The sequence below is a fragment of the Heterocephalus glaber genome, unplaced genomic scaffold (assembly GCF_053883595.1).
Source record: "Heterocephalus glaber isolate CG9 unplaced genomic scaffold, H.glaber_assembly_v1.0 deba00001460, whole genome shotgun sequence".
In the NCBI taxonomy this organism is placed as follows: domain Eukaryota; kingdom Metazoa; phylum Chordata; class Mammalia; order Rodentia; family Bathyergidae; genus Heterocephalus; species Heterocephalus glaber.
Window position 1 is genome coordinate 7501066 of NW_028258307.1, and position 10945 is coordinate 7512010.

General features: G+C 47.3%; 1 protein-coding gene across 6 annotated transcripts in view; it reads left to right on the forward strand.

Moving 5' to 3' along the window:
- Tnfrsf10b (TNF receptor superfamily member 10b) overlaps positions 1-10945 on the forward strand; it is a 34680-nt gene that overhangs the window by 21026 nt on the left and 2709 nt on the right. Inside the window, exons 3-9 of one of the 6 annotated variants that reach the window (XM_013073426.3) lie at positions 2190-2303; positions 3451-3562; positions 5908-5981; positions 6069-6185; positions 6919-7061; positions 7479-7661; positions 10414-10492. In XM_013073426.3, coding sequence (XP_012928880.1) covers positions 2190-2303; positions 3451-3562; positions 5908-5981; positions 6069-6185; positions 6919-7061; positions 7479-7661; positions 10414-10492 — 822 coding nt within the window. Of the gene's footprint in view, positions 1-2189; positions 2304-3450; positions 3563-5907; positions 6186-6918; positions 7062-7478; positions 7662-10413; positions 10493-10945 lie in introns of all 6 variants that reach the window. The other 5 variants (XM_087216816.1, XM_004848338.4, XM_004848339.4 and 2 more) reach the window with 5 other exon arrangements.

Below are 10945 nucleotides of genomic sequence, written 5' to 3' on the forward strand. Positions count from 1 at the left end.
ATTACAAATATGCACCACCACAGCCAGGGATTTGATTTTCTGTATTTGCAAAGTAATTATGAAAGAATGCTGCACGCTACAAGCCTTTTTTTTTTTTCTCCCTGCAAGCTTTTTGACAGAGTAACCAGGAAAGAATGCTGCTGATTCTAGTTCACACATGTCTCTGACCTCAAAAATTCCCCTAAATGCAATATGAGGAAGGAGCAGTGGGCACCACTGGAAACTTCCACAGTACACTGAAGTCTGTTCTGTAATTGTGTTGGGTGTGACTGCCTTTCTGATTTTCTTTTTCTTTTTTCTTTTTGTTTTTTTCGAGACAGGGTCTCGCTATTAGTTCAGGCTGGCCTCCAACTTTCAGCAATCCTCCTGCCTCAGTCTCCCGAGTGATTACAGGGGTGCCGCTGTGACACCTAGCCCCAAACTCCATTTCTGCACACAAGTCCGCTGTGTCTCCTTTGTGTGGTTGGCCTGGCCCCAGGAGACTGTAGCTGTCAGTCCCTGGGGCAGAAGGCACTTTGCGGTCTGCAAGCTGTTGTGTCCCTGGGACCTGCAGATTTGGCCTCGCCTTCTTCCCAGTTAAGCCCGGAATTTTCTCTCTTGTCCTCTTAGTCCTCATCATGGTTGTCTTCCCTCTCGCTTACTCACAGCACCTGAACCCAGAGTCTGGTGCAGTCAACTCCCTGAAGTCATCTACTGTAGTCAAAGCCTTGGTGACAGCCCCACCCCCACTCGCCATACCGCGCCTTCCTCTTTGTGTCTCTTGCTGAAGAAGCTGTGCAAGCCCTTTCCCCCTCCATCTGGGCCTTGGTCTCCTCAGTCTGCATGAGTGTGGCAGGGGAGGAGGATCAGTTGTCCTCTCCTGGCTGTGAGCACAGCTTCCCCACCTACTGGTGACCATGGATCCTGTACCTTGCTTCAGCCACCGCCTGGGCCCTCCGGGGCTGCCATACTGCCTGCCACTGCAGTGTCCTCCAGGACCCCTGCCCGGAAGCCCAAGGGGAAGGGCTGCCAGACTGCGTTTCATCTGGAGTTGGTTTCAGTAGTTTGTGTCTTTCTAGGAATTGAAGTTCATTGAAGTTACTGAATTTGTGGCCATATAGAGAGTCAGTCCTTCCTGTGAAGTCAGTAGTAATGCCTTTGCTTTTATTTCAGATTCTAATAATTTGAGGCCCTTCCCCCACATCTCACTGTTGTCAATTTGTCAATTTGTTGATCTGTTCAGAGAACAAGTTTTGGTCTTTTTAATTTTCTCGATTTTTATACTCTGTTTCGTTGATATCTGTTCTAATCTATTTCCTTCTTGCTTGCTTGACCTTTAGTTTCCACTTCTTTTTCCGGTGCCTTAAGTGGAACACTAGGTTATCAATATGTTGGGAGTGAAAATACACTCTGGAGTTCAAAGATTTAGTATTAATAAACTAATAAAAGTAAGCCAGGCATGGTGGTGCAGGCAGCTTAGCCACTTAGCCAGACCCTGTCTCAAAAAATAAAATAAAATAAAAGGAAAGGAAAGGAAAGAAAATGTAGCTCAGTGTGAAGACCCCTAGTGTGACCCTTGGATTCAACCCTTAGTGTCACAAAAAAGTTTTAGTAAATTTTATTTTATTTTATCCCATTCCCCCACAAACAAAAATTAAAAATAAAAATGAGTTAATTAAGCATTAAAAATTAATTAAAAATAAAAATTCGAAGGTCTGGGATATAGCCTAGCACTAAGGCCCTGGGTTTTATTCCTAGTACATATATGTTTTATATTGATTACATGTTGACAGGATAATATTTTGGATATTTTAGGTCCAAGAGCACATTGTCAAAGTTAGTCTGACTTTAAAGCTGGATGTGGCAGTTCACACCTGTGGTTCCAGCCATCGGGAGGCTGAGGCTTGGCCATCCTGGAATACATAGCGAGACCCTGTCTCAAAACAATAAGAATTTAATTTAGCCTTATTCTTTTTACACTTGGTACTATGCATTTTTGAGTTTCAGGCATGCCTGGTACTCTTCCCTGGGTAGGGGTGGGTAAGGGGTATAGCAGATGTGAACCAGGGTTCTGACCAAGGCCGGCCCGAGCGTTATTCCCCGTCTGTATTCCACCGGTGGCCCAAAGATGAGGTCCCTCCCGCCAGTCACCACCGCCAGCTCTGGGAATCCTGTAAAGGTTTGCTCACCAGCTTTCTATCCCTGCTCAGGTTCCTACCTGTCAGAAAAAAGTGGACAGTGTGAAGAATGTGAAGAGGGGGTGGACTATACCAGCTACTCCAATAACCTCCCAGCCTGCATCCCCTGCAGGGTCTGTGCCCAAGGTACCCAGCAAGGGGGTCCTGAGGCGGGTGTGGGGATGTAGCTGATGTGGACTCGGAGAGCCCCATTCCAGCCCGGCTTGTCTTCACCCTAACACCCTGTTCACAATTCTCTAAGTCAATAAAAGAAAATTTACAGACAGTGAACGTTTATTGTAGGGTGCAGGCCACTTTTTAAGAAAGTCATTTAACCCACCCCTTGGGAGGAGTGGGAGATGGATCTGCCCCTTGTGGTTGGGCCAGTCCACTGCTCTCAGCTTCATTTCCTGGACGGTTGCTGCTACCCTCTGAACTTGCAGGTGGCACCCAGGAGCGGGCAGTGAGTCACTGGGGCCTGCTGTGTAAGAACACTCCCTGGAGGCCGCCATGGGCCCACGGTGACTCAGCAGGGAGCCCAGCCACAGGGAGGGCAGCGCCCTGAGACCAGGGCATATGGAACTGCACCTTGAAGGGTGGGCGCAAGGATTCAGGTTGCAGAGGGAGGAACATCGCAGCAGAAGCTGTAGGACAGAGTGAAGAAGAGCCCTACCCCTGCCAGAGTCAGAGTCGTGCCTGACTTGGCCCTGGCTCTGGCACTAGGCTCCTGTGTGCTGCTAAGCAGTAGTCTGCTTTGCATTTGACTGCGATCCCTGTGATGGAAGAGGGAAGAGTGAAGGAGGAGTGGAAGAGACCAGGCCACTCTGAGCAAGGGGACACACTGTGTTCGGTTCTGACCCAACATAGGCAGTTTTATCTCTGTATGGGTCAGACCTGCACTGGCCTTAGGCCTCTCCTTGGAGAACCTCCCACAAAAAGCCCAGATTCATCTCCCCACTAAAGCTGTGGGGTCTGTAGCATAAGAAAATGGCATGGCTGTGCAGGAGAAGGCTGGTTGTCAGGGGAACTGGGGTCTGGTCCTCAGCCAGGCTCCAGCTCCTGGAACGTGGAGTGCTCTCAGCCTTCATGTCCCCAGTGCCCTCCTCGGCTTCCCCAGAGGCAGGCTTTGCAGAGGTCTGTGACAGCTGAGGGGACCCTCCTCTCTGTGCCTAGGTGTGTTGCTGCAGAAACTGGCACTCACAATTACTTCATAAACTCAGTGGAGCTGAATGGGAGGAAGGACATTGGGGTAACCAGGGAAACTCATCCTCCAAAACTTTTCCTTTATCTCCAGAAGAAACACAGAAATATTCCTGCAACAGGACCACAAACACAGTGTGCTACTGTAAGAATGGCACCTTCCGGTCAGAGGGATCCCCAGAATTCTGCCAGAGATGCCAGACCAGGTAAGATGCAGAAACTGGGGCTCCCCGTGGCCCAAGGGAACCCACAGAAGACATGAATTTCCTTGTACCTCTTTCTCTTTCTTGACCCGACAGATCTCCCACTGCCACCGGGCATCCCTGTACCACTGAGGCCTCCTGAGCCTGCGGTGGCCCTTCCCGGTCCATCTGTGTGGTCCCCCCCACCTCGGGCTTTTCCATTTTCCCCTTGGCCAGGTGGCTTGTTCAGTGAGGACCCCAGGACATGATTTAATTCCCTATGAAAACAGAAGGATGAGTAGAATATAGCCAGGATTATACTCATTTATATACCACGTCAATGATACAATGTAATGTTTTAGTCCTTTCTTGTGCAGACAGGGGCTTAGGAAGACAAAAGTGTCTATACCCCACAAAATCCACAAAAGGGATAGTAAGACTAGAGCCGCCTTGGCTAGCCTCACCCCACACTTCTGATCCTTCTATACTTAGAAGACCTTAAAGATTCCACCAAAGACTTTTAGAGCTGGTAAGCAACTTCTGCAAATTAGCTGGATATAAAATTAATGTCAAAATCAGTGGCTTTTCTATGTACCTTAATGACTAGCTGAGAAAGAAATCAGAAAACAATTTCATTCACAATAGCTTCAAAAAGTAATAAAATGCCCAGGGATCATTCTAACCAAAGTGAAAGACCTCTATCATGAAAATTTCAGAACACTAAAAGAAGTTGAAGAAGACCCTAGGAGATGGAAAGACCTCCCATGCTCATGGGCTGGCAGAATTAATACTGTTGAAGTGTCAGCCCAAAGTGATCTGCAGATTCAGTGCAATCTCCATCAAAATACCAATGGAGAAATAGAACCAAAAAATCCTAAGATTCACAAGGAAACACGAAAGACCCAGAGTAGCTGAAGCAATCCTAAGCAGTAAGAGCAAGACTGGAGGTATCATAATACCTGATTTAAAATTATACTACACAGTCATAGTCACAAAAACAGCATAGACACCTAGACCAGTCTTACCCCAGTCAGAATGGCTAGCATCAAGAATATAAAAACATTGCCGCCTGCCTCACAAGTTCAAGGTCCTGAGTTCAATCCCTGGTACAAAAAAAAATTCAGATATAAGAATATAAAAACATTGACAATAATAATAATAAAATAAATGCTAAAGGTAAAGGTACTGGGATGTAAATTAGTACAACCACTATGGAAATCAATATGGAAGTTCTTAAAAACACTAAGAATAAAATTATCATTTGGTCCAGCTATACCACTCTTGGGTATATACCCAAAGGAATTAAAGTCAGCACATCATAGGAATACCTGTATACCAAAGCAACATAATTTACAATAGACAAGATATGGGAACAGCTTAGGTGCCCATTAGCTGATGAATGGATATACACAATGGAGTATTATTAAACTGAAAACAGAACAAAATTTTGTCATTTGCCAAAAAAAAAAAAAATAGATGGATCTGGAGATCATCATGTTGAGAGGAATAAGCTAGACTCAGAAAGACAAATATAGCATGTTCTCCCTGATATGTGGATTCTAAAAAAGATGACAAAAAAGCAGAACGGAGTCTATTATTAGACAGGAGGAAGGGAAGAAGGGAGGAGAAGAGAGTGTAAAGGTGTATAACAGGTGACATGAATATGATCAGAATACATCATACCCATTGGCTGACCCCCCGAAATACATGTCCAACTAGAGGGAAAGTGAGGGAGGGGATAAGGGATGATTAAAGTCGGTTAGGTACATGTTCAGATCTGCCAAAATGAAACTCATTAATTTGTATAGCCAATATACACTAATAAGAAATGTGGGATGGGGCTGGGGATGTAGCTCAGGGGCACCGTGCCTGCCTTGCAAGCACAAGGTCCTGAGTTCTATCCCCAGTACAAAAACAAAAAAAACAAAAAAAACTGGGGACAAAAGAAATGTGGAGAGAAAATCCTTAAAGGATATAATCTACAGAAAAAAATATGTTGTGCTGCTCCTTGAGGGTTTAGGGGCCAGGCCGGTAGTTAATCTTGTCCAGCCCCTGGCGTTTGCTGTGATCGGGAGGAAGGCCAGACAGAGGATGAGAGGTTAAATGTACTGAAGGTTGGCAGTGGCCACACAGGCTCCTGACTACCTCTTTCAGCCCAGGGATGCCGTTCACACCCGAAGAGGAGGCGCACAGAGCGGGGAGGGCCTTCCCCAGACTTAGGGCGAGTTTGAGGGACACCTGGAGGCATGAGGAGCCTGTCCTTCCGCTGGCGCCTTCTCTGGACCTTGGGCAGGAAGGGTGGCTCCCTCTTGTGCACATGGCTGCCTTCCTTCACAGAAGCCCATCGTTTCCTCCCTGTGTGTACCCAGGTGCCCGGATGGGAAGGTGATGGCGAGTCCCTGTACCCCCTGGAGTGACCTCAAGTGTATGGACAAAGAGTCAGGTACCAAGACCACTGAGGAAGCCCCAGCTCCTGGAGAGCCAGTGACCAGCAGTCCGGGGACTCCAGCCTCTCCTTGTCCTTCCGTAGACTGGGAACGCATAGTGATCAGCGTTACAATTGCTATAGTCCTGCTGTTGGCTGGGGCTGTGTTTGTTTGGAAGACTGGGTGGTGGAGACTTTGTGGCCAGAGGAGCATCTTTTCAAGTAAGTGGCGGCCCCTCCCCATCTGGCTCTGTTCCCACACAGCAATGCCCCTCCTGGCCTGTGTTCTCCTGCCCTGGCCCTCTCTTCTTTTCCTCTAAGTATCCTACCATCTTCCACCTCCCTGGCACCTCACACTCCAGGATCTTACCAGTCTCTCTCTCTCTCTCTCTCTCTCTCTCTCTCTCATTTTGTTTTTTGAGACAGGGTGTCAGTTACTATGTAGGTGAGGCTGGTCTTGAACTCACTGTTTAGCCCAAGCTGTCCTTGAACTCAAGGTGATCTTCCTGCCTGTGAGATTCAGGTGTGCACCACCATGCCCGGCTAACCAGTCCATCTCTTGAGGCTGATGGTGACCTCATCTCCCAGCCCAATTTAGGAGGGCAGGGCCCAGCCAAGACAGAGAGGCATGAGCATTTGGACAGGGCGAGAAGTGATGACATTAAAACAGCTTGCGCATGCGCGCGCATGTGCACATGCATGTGTTTGTGTGTGTGTGTGTGTGTGTGTGTGTGTGTTATGAGACAGGTTCTCACTGTGTAATTCAGGCTGCCCTTGAACTCACTGTGCAGCATAGGCTGGCTTTGAACTCACGGCGAACCTTCTGCTTCAACTTCCTGAGGGCTGGGATTACAGGTGTGCACCACCACACTGACTTAGATGGTGCTGGTCAGAGCAGGGCCATTCAAGGATTGGGCCCCTGGTTACTTTTGTCCCCTCTCTTCTTCCTCCCAAGGGTGTCCCAGCACCCAGTATCTTGTCCAGTGTCTGAAGTCCAGGACCTCCAGGGAGGAGTTACAGCAGAAACCCTCTGCCTCCTCACCGAGGAGATCCTCTCCTCTTCCGGGCTGTGAACAGGACTCCAAGCTTGGGAATGGAGTGAGTTGGCTCTTCCTGGGCCTCCGGGTGGGGGCTCAGGAACTACTTCCAGCTGAGACGTCACCTGGAGAGGACCCATCCCCATCTGTCCTGTGCCGCTGTCACAGCTCTCTCCAAATCAGCCCAGGCCCCGGGCCAATGGTCAGGGGCAAATGGCCATTTTGAGCTCCCCACAGCCCAGTGTGACCCTGTTCCCCCCGCTGGCTGGGAGACACCCTCACGCCACTGCCTTGCCCCTGGGGGTGAGTCCAGGAAGGGTGGTGGCCCCACCTGGGCATGACACTGGGATCACAGTGCCAGCAGAAGATTGTGGCTGTCTGAGCCGTGGTGGCCTGGGGTAGGTGCAGTGGGACGCGGCGGGGGCCCTTTAGGGAGAGCTGGACGTGGACTCCTGAGTGGCCTCTCTGTATTCCCAAGGTCCTCATTAACCCCCCAAAACCCTCAAGAGGGTCTGAAGCTCAGGACAATGACCGCAATGAGGTCCTCAGCTACGTAGTCCCCTCATCTTCCCTTGAGCATGATGAGCATGAAATTGAGCGACAAGAACAGGTTGTGACTGGTGTCCCTGAACAGTGCCCAGGGGAGACAGACCGTCTGCTGGTGAGTAGGGGATAGGTGGTGGTGCTGGGCCACAGGCAGAGGGAGAGGGACGAGTCATCGGATCTCCTGGCACAAGGGAAGTGGGGACAGAGAGGCGAGGACTGACCCGGCCGGACAGGGCTGCTTGGGGCTCCATGCAGTGACAGAGCCACTCCGTGAACTTCCACTTCTGAGTCTCTTCATGTTCGTGCTATGCCCCCACCCCTGAGTCCTGGAGCAGTGCAGGCACAGAGTGGGTACAGAGGTGTTTGTTGCTGATTGAATGAGGGATGAGCTTTGTCCTAGGACTTAGTGAGTCTTTCTTCCTAATATCAGGCATTTGCAATCCACCCCAAGATGATTATTACGTTGACATGTTTGGAAATAAATCTTTGTCCAGTGGTTTGACTGTGTTTGCAAGAAGTAGAATTTCTAAGTCAACGTGTAGAAGTGCCATTCACTGTACACACACACACACACACACACACACTCTCATTTTGGATGGTTCACATCAGTTCATGTATTTTGATCTGACATTGTACACTTTTGTTGTCGTTTGCTATTTAGGAAAACATTGTCTCAAAGGTGCATTGTTTGGTTTGGGCTATTTTTGCAAATATGATTGGTGTGTCAGTTCACTGAGGTCTGTGTGACAAGATGTGTTCTCCTGCTCGTGCATTTTCTTCTGTACCAATAACAGACTCCTAACTTCTTGACGGATTTGTTAGGGAAATTTTCATTGTTAGTGAAATCGATAGAAACATTTGATTTTTTTTTACTCATCAGCTTCAGAAAGGTCTTTCCCCAACCTAAAATGAATTGCTCTAGTGTTTTTCAAGGATTCATTTTTGCATATGTCTATATAATCTGAGGGAAGTTTATTTTGCAATGTGATACAAAGTGAAGGGCTCCTTGAATTGTTCCAAGTCTGCCTTTCCTAATTGCATTTAGCCATTTCCTTCTGCTTTTGGTCCCTTCTTAATCACAGGTCAAGGATTCATCCAGTCTTTATTTAACAAAGAGAAAGTGAAAACAGAAAGGAAACATTAAAAATGCCAGTAATCCCTCCAGTTTGATTAAGTGATTTGAGAGTTTTAGAAAGAGATTAATACCTATTCAATGTGAGAAATTTACTTTTTTTTTTTTTTTTTGGTACCGGGGATCGAACTTGGGTCCTTCTGCTTGCAAGGCAGGTGGCGGAACTACTGAGCTAAATCCCCGGCCAAAGTGAAGAATTTAAACAGTGTAGAAAGGGGCTCAAATAAATAATAAAAGCATCCTCCTCTGCTCATCAGCCCCAAGATAACTATGACAGATCATTTCCTGTGATTCTTTCTCTAAATCTTACTTTTCTTTCTTTCTCTCTTTTTCTTTTTGACACTGCTAGGAATTGAACCCAGGGCCTCATGCATACTAGCCAAGCACCCTACTACTGAGCTAGATTGTCTGTCCTTTCTCTGTCTTAATGCATATCTACATATTTATATATTTTATTTACCTAAAAGACATTCCATTATACATAGTAATTTTCTATACAATGAAACTCTCCAATATGGTTTAGTAATAGAGCAAATACCTCTACCTTAGTTTTTCAAAACTTATACTTTCACCTAGACAAAATCTGGAATTCATTTATTATTTTCTCCATGTCCAAAATACTAATTGAAAATTTCAAGACAAGTATTTTATTACAACTAAATTAAGATTTTCCTACAGATTAGTGATTCTTATTTCTTGACTGCTCTTTCCTTTGTACTTAGGTGTTTTAAAGCCTTTATAAATTTGATCCTCTTTTAAGTACATTTTCTAGTTTATTGTTGCTACTACATTTTTAAACATTCACCCAGAGTTTTACTCACCTTTCCTTATTGCTTAAACTTTAGGGTTTTTCAAGTGCATAAACATAACTAACACAATGCCTCCTTTTTCCGCTCTGTTCCAAGAATCCTGCTTCCTGTTTCTGGTGTTCTTCCTGCTGCACAGAATTCTCAGAACAATGGTGGGCAATGCTTAGAGGGCCAGGGAGGTGCTCGCGGTACAGAGCTTGCCTGCCATGCAGGAGGCCCTGGGTTCATCCTGGCACTGCACAAACTAAACAAACAAGCAACGAAAACAATGCTTGCAGAAAGCGAGGATTTTGGTCTGGCTCGGACCTTGTCAGGAAGGCCTCTAGTGTGTCACCACTGTGACTGATGGCTTTTTCCCTTATAGACATCCTCTTCCTTAGAGATATGCCTTTATATTCAAGGCTGTTTTTATAAATCAGAATTGGTGTTTAATCTTTCTGGCCTCTGTGGTGACTGTTGATGCTTTCATTTCCTTATTTATAGACTATTGACATGAGACATTATGATTGATGAAAACACTTCACCTTCTTGAAATAAACCTTCACTTTGGATTTTTCAGAGTGTCATCTTACACAGTCTTCTGCTGAGTCTCATAAAAAGCTAGTGCTTTAGCTCAGTGGTAGACCCCTTGCCAAACACATGTGAAGTCCTAGGTTCCATCCATGGCACCACTGGAGGGGGCCCCGCGGGTTGGGGTGGGGAGCCTGTGAGGTGACTGCCCCCTGCTGGAGGCAGTGGGAATATTCCATCTGACTGGAGTGAGTACACAGGAGAGCCTGAGAGCCACTCCCAGGAGGTTTATCTGTGTCTCCATGGAGACCCCAGAAGAGAAGTGAGGACCCCTGGTCTCAAGGCTGGCGGTTGTCAGGATCAGGCCTCAAACCCCGGTCCCCTGACTCTGACCAGGACATCTTTACTGTCTGTAGCAGGGACCTGCAGAAGCAAAGAGGTCTTCCATGGGAAGAAAGCCACTGGTCCCAGCGAGCGGTGTTGACCCCAGCGAGGGTAAGTGTTTTGTGGGAGTCTGGGGATGGGAGCAGCATCCTCCTGCTGTCCCCATAGCAGATGGGGCTCCACCAGGGCAGTTCCTGACAGAGGCAGAGGATCCTGGCGCTCATCACTGGGCTTTGAGAATCACAGGACCCTGCTCCCCCCTTTTTGCCCCCATTGGGGCACCCCCAACCCCTCACACTATGTGCACCTCTCTAGCCTCCCCTCTCCCACTTCCTCCTTGCCCCTTTGTAGTGTATCTCCTGCCAGGGTCTCATAGGGGGCTACACCATCATCACCCACTATCCCCAGGTGGCTCAGAGCACCTGACCTGAGGCCAGGCCCGGTTTCATGAGCTGCAGTATAAACCACAAACCAGATTTCAAAGACTTGATACAAAAAAAGAATGGAAACTATCTCATGGATAATTTTTTGAATATTGATTACATGATGGAATGATACAATTTT